This window comes from Phaseolus vulgaris, chromosome 4 (assembly GCF_051622355.1).
Source record: "Phaseolus vulgaris cultivar YP4 chromosome 4, ASM5162235v1, whole genome shotgun sequence".
NCBI classification, from domain to species: Eukaryota; Viridiplantae; Streptophyta; class Magnoliopsida; order Fabales; family Fabaceae; genus Phaseolus; species Phaseolus vulgaris.
In genome coordinates this window covers 3234213-3255750 of record NC_143501.1, presented here as the reverse complement: position 1 = coordinate 3255750, position 21538 = coordinate 3234213, and the positions used below count along the sequence as shown (strand labels likewise).

Below are 21538 nucleotides of genomic sequence, written 5' to 3'. Positions count from 1 at the left end.
AAGATAATAGTCTATGCTTATAAAAGGAATAAAAAGAAGCAGAACATGGTGAGAAGATGTAGTGCAGAAGCTTAGTAGAAAGAGATGACTTATGTCTTGTGACCTTAATTAACTCAAACAATTACTTAAAGAATTGAAATTTGGCTGCAACTCTCTTACTATCTTTCGACTAGATTTCTTTCCAAAGCTTCATCTGACAAGGTGCCAAAACCTAAAAAGAATTTCACAAGAGCATGCTTATAATCATCTCATGAGTCTATATATTGATGATTGCACAAATCTTAAAAAATGCACTAGAAGGGTCTCTGTCACCTCTCCACTCTCACACTCTTTTATTTCAATTTGTCTGCCACTTCAACAGCTGCTATAATTCTGCACAATATCTCTCTACCTTTTCAATTCCAATCTTCTTTGTTTCAAACACTAATCCTACAATTTTCAATTACTATTTTTCCACACTTTGTTTTACATCATCCCCTTTTATATCTGGAGGTAGTAGAACACACTCACTTCAGCTGATTTCTCAGCTTGCTGAACAGAGTCCTTAATTCTTTAGTCATATTCTTCATGACCCCTCATTTTCTCTTGAATAAGAGATGATGAGATATTGTTTAATAGAGTAATTCAGCTTCTATTTTCAGGGTTTTTTTTCTTAGGATTCTAAGGTTATGCTTTACAGATTCTAAGATTCCAAGATTCTGTGCTAATCAATATTAATCCAAATTGAATCCAGTTTCTAATTTTCTCCACTTTGGCCATCTGCAAAGATTGAACTGAGTAGATAACTGACACCCTTAAAAAAGAGAATAAGAATTTCTACAAAGAAAGGACATTGTTGCAACTACAAGAAAGCTTGTTATTCAAAAGGACTTAAAGATATAATTGTTTTTTGTCTTCACTGTAACATAACTGCGGGGTATGAGGCTATAAAATTCTATAACTTGTCATAGATAAATCAAAATATTATGAAAATCATCAATACCACTTATTTAAATGGACTGCTTAACAATCTCAGGAAGTAAGATGAAATTCAATTAGTCAGCTTAATCTTGATCTACTGAACAAGTACATTAAAATAATTCTTAGGAAATGTTTTTGTAAGATTGTGACTTCAACTCTCCAAATTTTATACAGTCATAGTGTCTTTACATCAGGCACAATTTCAGAAAAACAACATTGAAAATATTTGATTAATATTTTTCTAGGAAATATTTAAGTTTTTTTAAAATATCTCTTATATAAAGATAAAAATGTATTCATTTATTATTTAGATTAGGAAATTCAGATTGAAATATTATTAATATTTGAAATTTTGTTATATTTGACTCTATATATAGAGTATATGAATAAATAAATCAAACTCCTCCATGTCATATATCTTTTAAATATGCATGAATATAATATAATTGGTGCATAAAAGATATTATTTGAAGTCAGAGATTATCCAAGCAATTAAAATTTTGGTTTCGAAAAACTCTGAGATTTCACTGATCATTTATTTCACCGAATGATCAGACATCCATTCATGGATTACAGTTGTCAACACTTTTGTTATCAGAAACAGTCAACAATTATTCCTTCACTGGGGCCCACAACTCTTCAGGATTTCATACTTTCATTCATCACAACCACTGTCCTTAAAGTGAGTCATCCTTAGCTAACTACTCATTTCATCACTATAGCAATCCCTGCACTTAATCCATTTCAGATCACAAACTTTAATTCACTCCATTTCAACTCCTACCATGGCAGAACTTGTTGGTGGTGCTCTTCTTTCGGCCTTTCTTCAGGTTGCATTCGACAGGCTCACTTCTCCTCAATTTGTAGACTTCTTTCGTGGAAGAAAACTTGATGAGAAACTGCTCGCAAATTTGAAAATCATGCTGCACTCCGTCAATGCTCTCGCTGATGATGCTGAACTAAAGCAGTTCACAGATCCACACGTCAAAGCATGGCTTTTTGATGTCAAAGAGGCTGTCTTTGATGCTGAGGATCTTTTCGGTGAAATAGAGTATGAACTCACCAGATGCCAAGTCGAAGCTCAACCCGAACCTCAAAACATTATTTACAAGGTATCAAATCTCTTCAACTCTACTTTCACTTCATTTAACAAGAAAATTGAATCAGAGATGAAAGAAGTCCTGGAGAAACTAGAATATCTTGCAAAGCAAAAGGGTGCTCTTGGTTTGAAGGAGGGTACTTATTCTGATGATAGATCAGGCAGTAAAGTGTCACAGAAATTGCCATCAACTTCTTTGGTGGTTGAAAGTGTCATTTATGGCAGAGATGCTGACAAAGAAATCATATTTAGTTGGCTCACATCTGAAATCGACAATCCTAACCAGCCATCAATACTTTCCATTGTGGGCATGGGTGGGTTGGGTAAGACCACACTCGCCCAGCATGTGTACAATGACTCAAAGATTCACGATGCAAAATTTGATGTCAAAGCTTGGGTTTGTGTTTCTGATCATTTTCATGTTTTGACCGTGACAAGAATAATTCTTGAGACAATCATTAATAAAAAAGATGATAGTGAGAACTTAGAAATGGTTCACAAAAAACTGAAAGAAAACTTGTCAGGAAGGAAATTTTTTCTTGTTTTGGATGATGTTTGGAACGAAAGAAGAGAAGAATGGGAAGCTGTGCTAACTCCTCTTCGCTATGGGGCTCCAGGAAGTAGAATTCTTGTCACAACTCGTAGTGAGAAAGTTGCTTCTAACATGAGGTCTAAAGTGCATCGCCTAAAGCAATTAGGAGAGGATGAATGCTGGAATGTTTTTGAAAATCACGCATTAAAAGATGGTGATCTTGTATTGAGTGATGAGCTAATGAAGATTGGGAGAAGGATAGTTGAGAAGTGCAAGGGATTACCTCTAGCTCTAAAAACAATTGGATGTCTTTTACGGACACAGTCATCCATTTCTTATTGGAAAAACATATTGGAAAGTGAGATATGGGATTTACCAAAAGAAGACAGTGAAATTATCCCTGCACTATTTCTGAGCTATCGCTATCTTCCTTCTCATCTTAAAAGGTGCTTTGCTTATTGTGCCTTATTCCCCAAAGATTATGAGTTTGAGAAGGAGGAGTTAATTTTGATGTGGATGGCCCAAAATTTTCTACAGAGTCCACAACAGATTAGACATCCAGAAGAAGTTGGTGAAGAGTACTTCAATGATCTACTGTCAAGGTCTTTTTTTCAACATGCAAGTAGTGATCTACTGTCAAGGTCTTTTTTTCAACATGGAAGTACTGATCTACTGTCAAGGTCTTGTTTTCAACAAGCAGGCGCCGGGAGACGTTTCGTCATGCATGACCTTCTGAATGATTTGGCAAAATATGTTTGTGCAGATTTCTGTTTCAGGTTGAAATTTGATAAAGGCCGATGTATACCAAAAACAACCCGTCATTTTTCATTTGAATTCGAAGACGTCACAAGTTTTGATGGATTTGGGAGTTTAACTCATGCTAAAAGACTTCGTTCATTTCTTCCTATTATATGGAAACCTAACTTTATCTTTGGATGGTATTTCAAGATTTCGATACATGATTTGTTCTCCAAGATTAAGTTTTTACGTGTCTTATCTTTCAAAAATTGTATGCACATTACACTGGTGCCAGATTCTGTTGGTGATCTTAAACATCTCCATTCATTAGATCTTTCAAATACTAATATACGAAAACTACCTGACTCAATATGTTTGCTCCATAACTTGCTAATACTGAAGTTGAACTCATGTGGGATTTTGGAGGAGCTGCCTTCAAATTTGTATAAACTCACCAAATTGAGGTGCCTGGAATTTCAAGATACACAAGTGAGAAAGATGCCAATGCATTTTGGAGAATTGAAGAATCTTCAAGTATTGAATCCGTTTTTCATTGATAGAAATAGTGGGCTAAGTACTAAGCAGCTGGGAGGACTCAATCTTCATGGAAGGCTATCAATTAATGAGGTGCAGAATATTTTGAATCCTTCGGATGCATTAGGAGCAAATTTGAAAAATAAACCACTTGTGGAGTTACAGTTAAAATGGAAGTGGGACCACATCCCTGATGATCCAAGGAAAGAAAAGGAAGTATTTCAGAATCTACAACCCACCAAACACTTGGAGTGTTTGTCAATCTGGAACTACAATGGTACAAAATTCCCAAGTTGGGTATTCGATAATTCATTATCAAGTTTGGTGTTCTTAGAGTTGGCAGGCTGTAAATATTGTCTATGTTTGCCTCCCATTGGACATTTGTCATGTCTGAAGACCCTACGAATTATTCGGCTTAATGGAATAGTGAGCATTGGTGCTGAATTTTATGGGAGCAACTCTTCATTTGCATCTTTGGAGAGATTGGAATTCCACAATATGAAGGAATGGGAAGAATGGGAATGTAAACCTATTTCTTTTCCACGTCTTCAATATCTTTATGTGTATTGTTGTCCAAAGCTGAAAGGTCTGTCAGAGCAACTTCTTCACTTAAAGAAACTATCTATTAAGGACTGTGATAAGGTCGTCATTAGCAGAAATAGCATGAACACCTCGTCGCTTGAATACTTGAGTATTAATTCATGTCCACTTGTGAATATTCCCATGACCCATTACCATTTCCTTGAAGAGATGGATATTACTGGTGCTTGTGACTCTCTTACAATCTTCCCGCTATATTTCTTTCCAAAGATCCGTGTACTTAAAATGATAAGGTGCCAAAACCTAAGAAGAATATCACACGAGCACGCTCATACTAATCTCATGGATCTAACAATTGATGATTGTCCTCAATTTGAATCATTACTGAGTGAAGGAATATCAATTGAAGGAGCTGAGAATTTGAAACCCATGCAAGTCCTGTTTCCGTCCCTTAATGTGTTGCGGATATGTGGTTGTCCAAAAGTGGAGATGTTCCTAGATAGAGGCTTGCCATTAAATATAAAAGATGTGTCTCTTTCAAGTTTAAAACTTATCGCCTCCCTCAGAGACACCTTGGATGCCAACAAATGTCGTGAACTCTTGTGTATTAAAAAGTTGGATGTGGAGTGTTTTCCCGATGAACTTTTGCTGCCACGCTCTCTCACCTCTCTAGTAATCTTGAATTGCCCAAATCTTAAAAAGATGTACTTCAAGGGTCTCTGCTACCTCTCCTCTCTCACATTTCTTGATTGTCCCAGCCTTCAATACTTTCAACCGGAGGATCTACCCAAACCCATCTCTTCTCTTAAAATCGAGAGATGTCCATTACTGGTTGAGCGTTTTCAGAATACAGAAGACGAAATTTGGAAAAAGATAGCTCACAACCGAAGTGTGTCGTTTTGGTAATAAGATGAGCCACAAGTTAAAAATTAGACGGACCTATTTCCATTCTGCCACTTCACAACAGGTGCTAATTCTCCACAATATCTCTCTTCCTATTCATTTACAATTTTCTTCGTTGCAAACAGTAACCCTTTAATTGCCATTTTCTAAACGAAGAGTATCACATGTTATACTTAAAATGATGATATTTGTTAAAGGAGGATGGCTCAGCTACGTTTTTCATGATTCAATTACTTTTATCACATTCTTATTCTCGTGCAAAATTATTTCAATTGTCGTGTTCAAAATAAATTTCAACCAAATATGTTTCCTATTTTTAGAGCTTCTTGAACAATAGCAATTAGAATACATACACATATATAGATCAAATGCATTAGTAAATTGTAGCTGATCTCAGCTATGTGATTGTAGAATCTCATTGAAGCAATATGATTAAACTATACTTTATTGGAGATTTGTTTGATCTCCCACACTTTAATCTAAAAATGTAGCTGTACAAAATCTCTTTATGCTAATGTATTGTGTATTCATGACTTGTCTACTGATTTCTTTTGTTGGTTTGTTAATTTTAAATTAATGATTTGATTGATAATCACATTATCTTTTTTACAGTATTCCAAACTTCGGTTGGCAGAGGATCCTAAACTTCCTTTCATAGAACTTGAAGTTGTATTTGTGCTCATGCTGTGTTGGGAGTGGCATTGAAGCAGTGAGCAAAATAGCTTTTACTTCTGACATTACATTTTCCTCCTCAAATTTCCATTTATTTATAAAATTTACAGAAGCAGGATTGTGTAATTATTGAACTGTAAAAGGTACACATGTTTTCGAGTTAAACATAATGTTGTCCACCAACCTACCTAGGTATTTGTGAGACTACCTTGAACAAATGTTTGGAGACATTAGCTGAATGCACACCTAACAACTTTAACTTGAAATTCTTCTAAAAAAGGCACATGTATTTGTTAATGGAAGAAGCTTTAGATATTTTACAATATATTTTACCTGTGGCAGCATAAAACAAAACCAATTTATCCTCGTCAACAGTGAACTATAAAGTAACATAAACAACCATAGATTTATATTGTATATTTGTTATTAATCTTATGTTATATTTTACAATACTTCTGTTAAAAGATATTAAAAGAAATCTGAGCGATGAGTTATTCTCACGTGGGTTGGTCCTTAGGTTTCCGTGACGATACTCATTATACTCACAAAGAGTACCGATATTTTGACACCTCGGTTGAGGTTGCTCCAAATTACATCTGGCTGACATGACACTTTTAATATTAAAGAAAGAGTGTGTGGGTCCAGTTGCTGAGTTGGAAAAAAAAAACCAAAATAAACCCCATTTGGAACTAAAAAGCAACATGAAAGCCATAACCATGCAGAAAGTTATTCACGGGTCCCCACTTATTAACACATGGGTCCTCACTTACAGTATTAGGATTTCTATGACCACCACATCATGGTAAAACCCACCCAATTAACATTCATACACTGCAACTATGTCTCACTTACACACAACATTCACTTCCATTTACAGGAATCCAAAAAAATATTTGAAAATAATGACCAAGCAGAAAGTAATTCATGGGTCCCCACTTATTAACACATGGGTCCCTATTACAGTATAAGGGTTTCTATGACCACCATATCACGGTAAAACACACCCAATTAACATTCATACACTGCAACTATGTCTCAATTACATACAACATTCACTTCCATTTACAAGAATCCAAAAAAATATTTGAAAAAAATGACCAAACAGAAAGTAATTCATGGGTCCCCACTTATTAACACATGAGTCCCCACTTACAGTATAAGGGTTTTAATGACCACCACATCACGGTAAAACCCACCCAATTAACATTCATACACTGTAACTATGTCTCAATTACACACAACATTCACTTCCATTTACAAGAATCCAAAAAAATATTTGAAAACAATGACCATGCACAAAGTTATTCTTGGGTCCCCACTTTTTAACACAAGGGTCTCTCTTACACTATAAGGGTTTCAATTAATTTATTAACAAAGACCTTCACATTCATGTGCTCCAATGACAACTTTCTGCCCAAAATATGATATAAAAAAATTCTTAAACTAAATAACTTAAATGAAATTGAGAATGCTTCCATTCATGAAATAAAAGTATCTACATTGTTCACATCAACTCATAATAACTAACACTTTTTTTGTTACAATTGAAAGTGTACAATTACATTCAAAATAAGTCCAATAAAAATCTAGGGCAATCTACTTCCAAATCTGTCAATACGGCTTTTCGTTGAACGTTAGACTCATGCAGCACCCACGAAAATAGCATCTCTTGACGAAAGCGTAGGAGCTCCATCTAAATAATATATCATGGAATCAGTTTGCAATCACCAAACTATAAATAAAATGTGTTAAGTAATCAAAATAACTCTTACCGTGGTGTAATTGGGAAAGGTATTCCCTTCCAAGTGTTGTGAACCATCCCACAACTCCCTATATTTCACAACTAAAATACCACAGTCATAACTGCATACAACCAAAATAAATTTAACCCTAAAGAAGAATTCAAAATATTAACTCCAAACCAAATTAGAGAAAATATCAAATCAAAATAAATATGAATATTACTGTCAATACTAACCTATTCGATTGTAGGGGAACATTTTCTTTTACCAATGAAATTTGAGCACCACTCTTTCCAGAAAATTCGTCAAGAATTTCAAAAAAGGTGTTGTAGACGATCAACCTACAACATGCAATTTAACAACAATGATAAAGAAATCCAAACCAAATATATTCATAAGTATTCAACAACATCCAGGTATTTACCATTGCTTTATCAATCTTGAATCGATCTTGAATTCCATGACCAATGGAGTCCAATACATGCAATTGCCTGGTTCGACAATTGAGTGCGTACAGCCACCAGTGTTCCTTGAACACGGTTGGGACAAACACATACAAAACGTTGCAAAGTTTAAAGTCACACTCAACATCACCATTCAACAAACACCGACAAATTTCACAGAAAACATCAATAATATTAACTTACATAATCACAATAAGATATTCCCTGATACGGGAATAAAACCCACCCAATTAACATTCATACCATCCAACTATGTCTAAACTACACACAACAATCACTTCCAGTTCTTGGAATCCAAAAACAAAATTTAAAACAATGACCAAGCAGAAAGTAATTCATGGGTCCCCACTTATTAACACATAGGTCTCCACTTACACTATAAGGGTTCCAATGACCACCACATCATGCTAAAACCCACCCAATTAACATTTATACCATCCAACTATGTCTAAACTACACACAACAATCACTTCCAGTTCTTCGAATCCAAAAAAAAAATTTAAGACAATGACCAAGCAGAAAGTAATTAATGGGTTTCCACTTATTAACAAATGGGTCCCCACTTACACTATAAGAGTTCCAATGACCACCACATCATGTTAAAACCCACCCAATTAACATTCATACCATCCAACTATGTCTAAACTACACACAACAATCACTTCCAGTTCTTGGAATCCAAAAACAAAATTTAAGACAATGACCATGCAGAAAGTAATGCATGGGTCCCCACTTACACTATAAGGGTTCCAATGACCACCACATCATGCTAAAACCCACCCAATTAACATTCATACTATCCAACTATATCTAAACTACACAAAACAATCAGTTCCATTTCCAGGAATCCAAAAACAAATTTAAGACAATGACCATGCAAAAAGTAATTAATGGGTTTCCACTTATTAACACATGGGTCCCCACTTATACTATAAGGGTTCCATTGACCACCACATCATGCTAAAACCCACCCAATTAACATTCATACCATCCAACTATGTCTAAACTATACACAAAAATCAGTTTTAGTTCTAGGAATCCAAAAACAAATTTTAAGACAATGACCATGCAGAAAGTAATGCATGGGTCTCCACTTATTAACACATGGGTCCCCACTTACACTATAAGGGTTCCAATGACCACCATATCATGCTAAAACCCACTCAATTAACATTCATACGATCCAACTATGTCTAAACTACACAAAACAATCAGTTCCATTTCCAGGAATCCAAAAACAAAATTTAAGACAATGACCATGCAGAAAGTAATTAATGGGTTTCCACTTATTAACACATGGGTCCCCACTTACACTATAAGGGTTCCATTGACCACCACATCATGCTAAAACCCATCCAATTAACATTCATACCATCCAACTATGTTTAAACTACACACAACATTCAGTTCCATTTCCAGGAATACAAAAAATTAATTGAAGACAATGAACATGCAGAAACTTACTCATGGGTTCCCACTTATTAACACATGGGTCCTCACTTACAGTATAAGGCTTCCAATAACCACCACATCATGTTAAAACCCACCCAATTAGCATTAATACAGTCCAACTATGTGTCACTTACACACAACATTCAGTTCCACGTACAGGAATGCAAAAACAAAATTGAAGACAATGAACATGCAAAAAATTACTCATGGGTCTCCACTTATTAACACATGGGTCCCCACTTACACTATAAGGGTTCCAATGACCACCACATCATGCTAAAACCTAGCCAATTAACATTTATACCATCCAACTTTGTCTCAACTACACACAATATTTAGTTCTAGTTCCAGGAATAAATAAAAATAATTGAAGCCGATGAGCAAGCACAAAGTTACTCATGGGTCCCCACTAATTAACACATGGGTCCCCACTTTCACTACCAGGGTTCCAATGAACACAACATCATGCTAAAACACACCCAAATAAGATTCATACCATCCAACTATTGTCAACTACACACAACATTCAGTTCCAAATACAAGAATCTGAAAAATAAAATGAAGACAATCAGCATGCAAAAAGTTATTAATGGTTCCCCACTTATTAACACTTGGGTCCCCACTTACACTATAAGGGTACCAATGAGATAGAAATTTAATATACTGACTTCGTTTCTGGGTGTGTGCGACAATTCCTCTTGCCGGCTGAAACATAAAATATTTGCAGTATTCTAGACAACAAATACATATTCAAGGGTAAAAAACTAAATATAATATGTACACCAAATGATGATACCTATTTGCTGTTAACAAAATGTCCAAAAAAGAATAACCTTAGAGGAGGCTTTGGAATTACAAGTACTTTTATGAACACATGATTCTCCAACTTACCAAATGTGTTAGGACTTGTAAGATTTTCATGAAATTTCATATGAAGGATTAGGAGACCAAAAACCTTTAACTGCCCTTCTGGACTTACGCCATGAACCCACGTTAATTTCTAAGATACATTTGTTGCTTCTCAGTATATCAATTTCGAACGTCAGCCAACGAAATAGAACATCAATCCAAAATCCTTCACAGTCACACACCCTATACAGATTCAGTTCCCAGGATTACCTATCATCTTGTCTATGAAAAAAAAAGAAGAAATTACCTACACATTGAATTTTTAACTTTAAATTTCTGGATAAACAGATGATGCTTTTTTAACAGGTTCTTGTTATGCATGCACAATCTCAAATACATCCACTATAGAAGTCAAATTTGGTCAATCACTACACCAAAATAAACACACTTACCTTCTCCTCCTTCCTCGTAGTGTTTCGCAAACCACCTTCTCCTCCTTCCTCGCAGCGTTTCGCACACCACCGTCACTTCGCACTACTCCGCCGTCAGTTCGCACTAAACCACCGTCAGTTCGCACTACTCCGTCGTCACCGTCAGTTCGCACCTTTGCCCTCTCCGCCGTCACTGTACACAACTTCGTCTCCGCAGTCACCGAAGTCACCGTTCGTCTATCTCTACACGTTCCTATGCTTGCGGGAAATTTGAATTTCAAACCCTAATACACTCTTCCCCCTTTTCAAATCACATGCCACGTTGCTTTTACCAAAAATACCAAAAGTGCCCATGCCACATCATCCATTCCTTCACGTCACACAGGTGTAAATTGGAGTAATCGGTTTGGAGGTGTCAAATAATCATTTTCCTTAAACAAAAAACATACACATAACACTCCTAAATAATAATATTTTAATAATATTTGTGTTATTTTTTAATTTAAAAATCTAATATATAATTATATTATTAAAGTGGTATGTCAAATATATGTTATTTTTTAAAAAGTGTCAATAAAAATTTTTCCTTCCGGATCAGTTCATATCCAATAAATATTTTTTATGTGGACAGAATTTGGCACACTTTTTTTCTATTAACAAAATTAAATGAATTAAAAGGAGTGTACTAACCTTTATATAAATGTCAAAAAAACACTTACATCAGCATTTTAAGAAACTGTAACCGAAATTACACATGTTTGGCACCCTAAGAATACAACAATCTGCATATTTTCCAGAAAACAAAGAACTAAAACAACAAATTATGCAGCAAATCTATACATTTTCTGCACTAAATAACTAAGACCACTTGTCTTACATATGCATTCCCACTACCTTTCCAAGAAGACCTCATTTTATACTAAGCCTTCATCTACATTTTCTGCTACCTCAGGCGTAGCAGACCGTGAATCACTCATTCTGCACTGAAAAAGCAGAAACGTGCATGCCCCAACGTACATCAATGCTTCTGCTACTCCAATCAGTTGCACCTTTAAGGGTGTGTTTGGATTAGAGGGTATGGGGAGTGAAAAGTTGAGAGTGAGTGGAAGTGAAAGTGTGAAAAAGTTGAGGTTGTTTGAATTGAAATATGTTAGAGTGAATGTGTGAGGAAAGTTTATTGAAATTTGTGAGTGATGTGATAGTTGTAAGAATATTATAAATTATTTTAAATAGTAAAGTTTATAAGATTACAATTTTACCCTTGTATATAAAAAAAGAATAAATAATGATTTAAAAAATATAACATTACAAAAAATTCCATTATGTAAAAAATAATTTCAAAATAAATAAATATATTTTTTTTATAAACAATTCTGTAAAAATAATTATTCCAAAAAAATTAATATATTTTTAATAAAGAATTAAATGTTCAAAACAATATTAACTATCTACACATATTATTAAAAATTCTAATTTCTTATGTAATTTGTTTCTGTTTTCTTGTAATTACTACAATATTTTTTATAATTTTTTAATAATAACATTGACCATTTATGTAAAATGTGACAAATAAATTATATGCATTTGATAACATTATGGTAATTATGGTAACTCAATGTAAAATGAAAAAAATAATATATATATATATATATATATATATATATATATAACATTCCAAATTTCTATTTCTATTCTGTAAAAATAATAATTTCAAATAAATACCATTAAAAATTTCTATTTCTATCCTGTAAAAATAATAATTTCAAAAAAATAATATATTCTGTAAATTTCTTAATTTTAAATCAATTTTTTTTTATTAACAGCTTAAAAGTAAACAAAATAAAAATAACTATGTATACTTCATAAATCTATGTATATATATTATAAAAAAATTAAATTCTTTGGTCTGTGTTTTTAATTACTACAAATTTTTTTATAATTTTATAATTATAAGATTAATAATTTATGTACAACCTAACAAAAGAAACACTAAACATTATTATTATTACTATTTTTAAAATAAGTATTCATATCTATAATTTCAATTCATCTTTAACAAAATAAATATTCATATTTCAATATAATCTTTCCTTCCAATATACAATTGCACAAATAAGTTATCACAATAATTAATTTACTAATATAATTAATAAATTTCTCCTAAATATTCAGATCTAAAATTACAAAGTAATTAACATCAATAATTACTTTCAAATAATTTAAACAAATTCAATTCCAAAGAAAATTTAAACATAAATAAAACATACATTTTTAAAAAAATCACATACCTCAAGAGAGTAGAACAAAATCACCACACAATGCAAGTACCAGCAAGATCAAAGTCTCCCTGAAAAAATATTAAAAAAAAAAATCAAAAAATCATAAATCTAAAAACTATGAACATAATCGATTATCACTTCCCTTCAAAAAACCACATAATCGATTATCCACAGACATAATCGATTATGCTTGTAGTGCAAAAACTAACATAATCGATTATGTTAGTTTCATAATCGATTATGGTCAAAATAACACATGATCCATAATCGATTATGGTTGCCAAAAATTTCCAGATAACCGATTATGTGAGCAAACATGAAGCTGAAATAATCGATTAGGTTCAAACTGGAAAAAAAAAGATGTAACTCAGGGCACACATGTGCGTAACGATTACTGTGCGTAACGTGAATAGGGGCACCATGATAAATGAAGGAATCCTACTTGGCTTTCCACCCTTCTCACCCTCCTATCTCCTAATATTACAGATGAACCAAAAACCACTCTCCTTTCCACTCACCCTCACCCTCTCCCTCTCCCAGAACCAAATGGGGTGGCCACCCAATGAGCCGTCCGCGCTACAAGGCCACCCCCTGATCCAAACACACGCTAAGAGAACAATCTTGCTACTTTTGAGAAACCACAGCTGCCTCATAGTACTTCCAAATGCTTGCAATACAAAAAATAATCTTGTTCCTTGCAGAACGGATGAGTATTCACCCACGGAAAACATCAAACAATTTCGCACACAAACGAACATTCCTTTCAGTAATGACAATGATGAATAAAAAAATTATTGTCAGTCTTGTGGGATGAATCTGGGGCTCAAATCTCAGCCAAAACTAAATAGACACAGTGACAAATGTCTGATAAAAATTTCATATCAAAATACCCAAGGAGTAAGCAGTAGTAAGTCCCAGACCTAGAGTGAAAAAAATTGGTTTTCCGAAAACAAAACGTCATGGATTTTCTTCCCCGTATCTTCTTTGTGTGATTTTTTTATGGACGTGCCTCTTTAACTGGGTGCAAACAACATATGAAAGTATTTGTGTGAATTTTTTCAGCGCAATACAAACCCATAATGAAATTAAAGAAATTAGGGCAGAATTTTACAAGTTTCGGTAGATGATGATAGCCTTGGTTTGCACAAAATTTCTGAAAAATTATCCCGAAATAGTTTTTTCCTGAAATTCCACATAAGAATATCCACTGAATTTGGGACAAAACGCGACAAATTTCAGGTCAAACGGATGAGTATTCACCCACGAAAAAAATTAAACAGTTTCGCACACAAACGAACCTTCCTTTAGCTTAGTCAATGATGAATAAAAACATTATTGCCAGTCTTGTGGGACGAATCTGGGGATCAAATCTCATCCAAAACTCAATAGACACAGTGACGAATGTCTGGTGAAAATTTCAGACCAAAACACCCAAGGAGTAAGCCGTAGTAAGTCCTAGACCGAGACTGAACAAAACTGGTTTTCCGAAAACAAAACGTCCTGGCTTTTCTTCCTCATATCTTCTTTTTGTGATTTGTTGATGGACGTGCCTCCTTACCTGGGTGCAAAGAATATATGAAAGTACATGTGTGAATTTTTTCAGCACAATACGAACCTGGAATGAAATTGCAAAAATTAGGGCAAAATTTCACAAGTTTCGTTAGAGGATAGATAGCCTTGGTTTGCACAAAATTTCTGAAAAATTATTCTGAAATAGTGTTTTCCTGAAATTCAACGTATGAATCTCCACTAAATTTGGGACAAAACACGACAAATTTCTGGTCAAACGGATGAGTATTCACCCACGAAAAAAATCAAGCAGTTTCGCACACCTTCCTTTCAGCCCTGACAGTGATAAATAAAACTTTATTGTCAGTCTTGTGAGTTCTAATATGGGGCTCAAATCTAAGCCAAAACCCAATTGACACAGTACCGAATGACTGGCAAAAATTTCAGACCAAAATAACCAAGGAGTAAGCCGTAGTAAGTCCCAGACCGAGAGTGAACAAAACTGGTTTTCCGAAAACAAAACGTCCTGGCTTTTCTTCCCCGTATCTTCTTTTTGTGATTTGTTTATGGACGTGCCTCCTTACCTGGGTGAAAACAACATATGAAAGTACTTGTGTGAACTTTTTCAACGCAATACAGACTCAGAATGAAATTGTAGAAATTAGGGCGGAATTTCACAAGTTTCGGTAGAGGATTTGGTTTGCACAAAATTTCTGAAAAATTATACCGAAATAGTTTTTTCCTGAAATTCCACATAAGAATCTCCACTGAATTTGGGACAAAACACGACAAATTTCAGGTCAAACGGATGAGTCTTCGGCCACGAAAAAAATCAAACAGTTTCGCACACAAACGAACCTTCCTTTTAGCCCTGGCAGTGATGAAAAAAAAATTATTTCCAGTCTTGTGGGACGAATTTGGGGCTCAAATCTCAACCAAAAGTCAATAGACACAGTGACGAATGTTTGGTAAAATTTTCAGAGCAAAATACCCAAGGAGGAAGCCGTAGTAAGTCCCAAACCGAGAGTGAAGAAAACTGGTTTTCTGAAAACAAAACGTCCTAGCTTTTCTTCCCCATATCTTCTTTTTGTGATTTGTTTATGGATGTGCCTCCTTATCTGGGTGTAAACAACATATGAAAGTACTCGTGTGAACTTTTTCAGCGCAATACGGACCCGAAATGAAATTGCGGAAATTAGGGCGGAATTTAACAAGTTTCGGTAGAAGATAGCCTTGGTTTGCACAAAATTTTTGAAAAATTCTCCCGAAATAGTTTTTTTCCTGAAATTCCACGTAAGAATCTCCACTGAATTTGGGACATAACGCGACAAATTTCAGGTCAAACGGATGAGTATTCCCTGATGAAAAACATCAAACAGTTTCGCACACAAACCAACATTCCTTTCGGCCCTGGCAGTGATGAATAAAAAATTTATTGCCAGTCTCATGGGACGAATCTGGGGCTCAAATCTCAACCAAAACTCAATAGACGCAGTGACGAATGTCTGGTAAAAATTTTAGACCTAAATACCCAAGGAGCAAGCCGTAGTAGGTCCCAGACCGAGCGTGAAAAAAACTGGTTTTCCAAAAACAAAACGTCCTGGCTTTTCATCCCCGTATCTTCTTTTTGTGATTTTTTATGGACGTGCCTCCTTACCTGGGTGCAAACAACATATGAAAGTACTTGTGTGAACTCTTTCAACGCAATACGGACCTGGAATGAAATTGCAGAAATTAGGGCGGAATTTAACAAGTTTCGGTAGAGGATAGCCTTGGTTTGCACAAAATTTCTGAAAAATTCTCCCGAAATAGTTTTTTCCTGAAATTCCACGTAAGAATCTCCACTGAATTTGGAACAAAACGCGACAAATTTTAAGTCAAACAGATGAGTATTCGCCCACGAAAATAATCAAACAGTTTCGCACACAAACGAAGCTTCCTTTCAGCCTCGGCAATGATAATTAAAAAATTTATTGTCAATCTTGTGGGACGAATCTGGGGCTAAAATCTCAGCCAAAACTCAATAGACACAGTGAGGTATGTCTGGTAAAAATTTCAGACCAAAATACCCAAGGAGCAAGCATTAGTAAGTCCCAGACCGAGATTGAAAAAAACTGGTTTTCCGAAAACAAAACGTCCTGGCTTTTCTTCCCCGTATCTTATTTTTGTGATTTGTTTGTGGACGTGCCTCCTTACCTGGGTGCAAACAACATATGAAAGCACTTGTGTGAACTTTTTCAGCGCAATACGGACCCAGAATGAAATTGCAGAAATTAGGGCGGAATTTCACAAGTTTCGGTAGAGGATAGCCTTGGTTAGCACAAAATTTCTGAAAAATTCTCCCGAAATAGTTTTGTCCTGAAATTCCACGTAAGAATCTCCACTGAATTTGGAACAAAACGCGACAAATTTTAAGTCAAACAGATGAGTATTTGCCCACGAAAAAATCAAACAGTTTCGCACACGAACGAACCTTCCTTTCAGCTCTAGCAGTGATGAATAAAAAATTTATTGCCAGTCTTGTGGGACGAATCTGGGGCTCAAATCTCATCCAAAACTCAATAGACACAGTGACGAATGTATGGTAAAAATTTTAGACTAAAATACCCAAGGAGCAAGTCGTATTAAGTCCTAGACCGAGAGTGAACAAAACAGGTTTTCCGAAAACAAAACGTCCTGGTTTTTTTTCCCCGCATCTTCTTTTTGTGATTTGTTTATGGACGTGCCTCCTTACCTGGGTGCAAACAACATATGAAAGTACTTGTGTGAACTTTATCAGCCCAATACGGACCCGGAATGAAATTGCAGATATTAGGGCGCAATTTCACAATTTTCGGTAGAGGATAGCCTTGGTTTGCACAAAATTTCTAAAAAATTCTCCCGAAATAGTTTTTTCTTGAAATTCTACGTAAGAATCTCCAGTGAATTTGGGACAAAACCCGACAAATTTCAAGTCAAACAAATGAGTATTCGCCCACGAAAATAATCAAACAGTTTCGCACACAAACGAAGCTTCCTTTCAGCCTCGACAATGATAATTAAAAAATTTATTGTCAATCTTGTGGGACGAATCTGGGGCTAAAATCACAGCCAAAACTCAATAGACGCAGTGAGGTATGTCTGGTAAAAATTTCAGACCAAAATACACAAGGAGCAAGCCGTAGTAAGTTACAGACCAAGAGTGAACAAAACTAGTTTTCCGAAAACAAAACGTCCTGGCTTTTCTTCCCCGTATCTTCTTTTTGTGATTTGTTTGTGGACGTGCCTCCTTACCTGGGTGCAAAAAACATATGAAAGTACTTGTGTGAACTTTTTCAGCGCAATACGGACCCAGAATGAAATTGCAGAAATTAGGGCGGAATTTCACAAGTTTCGGTAGAGGATAGCCTTGGTTTGCACAAAATTTCTGAAAAATTCTCCCGAAATAGTTTTGTCCTGAAATTCCACGTAAGAATCTCCACTGAATTTGGAACAAAACGCGACAAATTTTAAGTCAAACAGATGAGTATTTGCCCACGAAAAAAATCAAACAGTTTCGCACACAAACGAACTTTACTTTCAGCCCTGGAAGTGATAATTAAAAAATTTATTGTCAATCTTGTGGGACGAATCTAGAGCTAAAATCTCAGCCAAAACTCAATAGACACAGTGAGGTATGTCTGGTAAAAATTTCAGACCAAAATACCCAAAGAGCAAGCTGTAGTAAGTCATAGACCGAGAGTGAACAAAACTAGTTTTCCGAAAACAAAACGTCCTGGCTTTTCTTCCCCGTATCTTCTTTTTGTGATTTTTTTGTGGATGTGCCTCCTTACCTTGGTGCAAACAACATATGAAAGTACTTGTGTGAACTTTTTCAGCTCAATACGAACCCGGTATGAAATTGCAGAAATTAGGGCGAAATTTCACAAGTTTTGGTAGAGGATAGCCTCGGTTTGCACAAAATTTCTGAAAAATTATCTCGATATTTTTTTTTCCTAATATTCCACGTAAGAATCTCCACGGAATTTGGGACAAAACGCAACAAATTTCATGTCAAACGGATGAGTATTAGCCCACGAAAAAAATCAAACAGTTTCGCATAAAATCGAACTTCCTTTTAGCCCTCACAATGATGAATAAAAAATTTATTGCCAGTTTCGTGGATCGAATCTGAGGCTAAAATCTCAGCCAAAACTCAATAGACACAGTGGCGAATGTCTGGTCACACTTTCAGACAAAACTACCCAAGTAGTAAGCCGAAGTAAGTCCCAGACCGAGAGTGAACAAAACTGTTTTTTCGAAAACAAAACGTCCTGGCTTTTCTTCCCCGTATCTTCTTTTTGTGATTTGTTTAAGGACGTCCCTCCTTACCTGGGTGCAAAAAAACATACGAAATTACTTGTGTGATTTTTTTCAACGCAAGACGGACCATGAATGAAATTGCAGAAATTAGGATGGAATTTCGCAAGTTTCGGTAGAGAATAGCCTTGGTTTGCAGAAAATTTCTGAAAAATTCTCACGAAATAGTTTTTCCTGAAATTCCACGTAAGAATCTCCACTGAATTTGGGACATAACGCGACAAATTTCAGGTCAAACGGATGAGCATTCACCCACGAAAAAAATCAAACAGTTTCACACAAAAACGAACCTTCCTTTCAGCCTTGCCAGTGATGAATAAAATATTTATTATCATTCTTGTGGGATGAATCTGTGTCTCAAATCTCAGCCAAAACCTAATAGACACTGTGACGAATGTCTGGTAAAAATTTCATACCAAAATACCCAAGGAGCAAGCCGTAGTAAGTCCTAAACCGAGAGTGAACAAACTTGGTTTTTCGAAAACAAAACGTTATGGCTTTTCTTCCCTGTATCTTCTTTTTGTGATTTTTTTGTGGACATGCCTCCGTACCTGGGTGCAAAAAACATATGAAAGTACTTGTGTGAATTTTTTCAGCGCAATACGGACGCAGAATGAAATTGCAGAAATTATGGCGGAATTTCACAAGTTTCGGTAGAGGATAGCCTTGATTTGCAGAAAATTTCTGAAAAATTCTCACGAAATAGTTTTTCCTGAAATTCCACGTAAGAATCTCCACTGAATTTGGGACATAACGCGACAAATTTCAGGTCAAACGGATCAACATTCACCCACGAAAAAAATCAAACAGTTTCACACAAAAACGAACCTTCCTTTCAGCCTTGCCAGTGATGAATAAAATATTTATTATCATTCTTGTGGGATGAATCTGTGTCTCAAATCTCAGCCAAAACCTAATAGACACTGTGACGAATGTCTGGTAAAAATTTCATACCAAAATACCCAAGGAGCAAGCCTTAGTAAGTCCCAGACCGAGATTGAACAAAATTGGTTTTCCGAAAACAAAAAGTCCTGCCTTTTCTTCCCCGTATCTCCTTTTTGTGATTTGTTTATGGACGTGCCTCCTTACTTGGGTGCAAACAACATATGAAAGTTCCTGTGTGAATTTTTTCAGAGCAATACGGTCGCTGAATGAAATTGCAGAAATTAGGGTGGAATTTCGCAAGTTTCGGTAGAGAATAGCCTTGGTTTGCACAAAATTTCTGAAAATTTTCCCAAAATAGTTTTTTCCTGAAATTCCACGTAAGAATATCCACTGAATTTGGGACAAAACGCGACAAATTTCAGGTCAAACGGATGAGTCTTCCCCCACGAAAAAATCAAACAGTTTCGCACACAAATGAACCTTCCTTTCAGCCCTGGCAGTGATGAATAAAGAATTTACTGCCAGGCTTGTGGGACGAATATGGGGCTCAAATTTCAGCCCAAACTCAATAGACACAGTGACGAATGTCTGGTAAAAATTTCAGACCAAAATACCCAAGGAGCAAGCCGTAGTAAGTCCTAAACCGAGAGTGAACAAACTTGGTTTTTCGAAAACAAAACGTTATGGCTTTTCTTCCCTGTATCGTCTTTTTGTGATTTTTTTGTGGACATGCCTCCGTACCTGGGTGCAAAAAACATATGAAAGTACTTGTGTGAATTTTTTCAGCGCAATACGGACGCAGAATGAAATTGCAGAAATTATGGCGGAATTTCACAAGTTTCGGTAGAGGATAGCCTTGATTTGCAGAAAATTTCTGAAAAATTCTCACGAAATAGTTTTTCCTGAAATTCCACGTAAGAATCTCCACTGAATTTGGGACATAACGCGACAAATTTCAGGTCAAACGGATGAGCATTCACCCACGAAAAAAATCAAACAGTTTCACACAAAAACGAACCTTCCTTTCAGGCTTGCCAGTGATGAATAAAATATTTATTATCAATCTTGTGGGATGAATCTGTGTCTCAAATCTCAGCCAAAACCTAATAGACACCGTGACGAATGTCTGGTAAAAATTTCATACCAAAATACCCAAGGAGCAAGCCTTAGTAAGTCCCAGACCGAGATTGAACAAAATTGGTTTTCCGAAAACAAAAAGTCCTGCCTTTTCTTCCCCGTATCTCCTTTTTGTGATTTGTTTATGGACGTGCCTCCTTACTTGGGTGCAAACAACATATGAAAGTTCCTGTGTGAATTTTTTCAGAGCAATACGGTCGCAAAATGAAATTTTAGAAATTAGGGCGAAATTTCGCAAGTTTCGGTAGAGAATAGCCTTGGTTTGCACAAAATTTCTGAAAATTTTTCCTAAAATAGTTTTTTCCTGAAATTCCACGTAAGAATATCCACTGAATTTGGGACAAAACGCGACAAATTTCAGGTCAAACGGATGAGTCTTCCCCCACGAAAAAATCAAACAGTTTCGCACACAAATGAACCTTCCTTTCAGCTCTGGCAGTGATGAATGAAAAATTTACTGCCAGGCTTGTGGGA

The 21538-nt window shown here is 35.5% G+C and overlaps 1 protein-coding gene across 1 annotated transcript; it reads left to right on the top strand.

Moving 5' to 3' along the window:
* Positions 1-1631: 1631 nt before the first annotated feature.
* LOC150027791 (putative disease resistance RPP13-like protein 1) lies at positions 1632-6284 on the top strand. The gene is made up of 2 exons (XM_090301459.1): positions 1632-5370; positions 5919-6284. The coding sequence occupies exon 1, from the start codon at positions 1746-1748 to the stop codon at positions 5307-5309; it is 3564 nt and encodes a 1187-aa protein (XP_090157585.1). The 5' UTR covers positions 1632-1745; the 3' UTR covers positions 5310-5370; positions 5919-6284.
* Positions 6285-21538: the final 15254 nt, after the last annotated feature.

Bases quoted from the DNA above. Each gene is read 5' to 3' on its own strand.
- LOC150027791 (XM_090301459.1), top strand. From the start codon at position 1,746: ATGGCAGAACTTGTTGGTGGTGCTCTTCTTTCGGCCTTTCTTCAGGTT.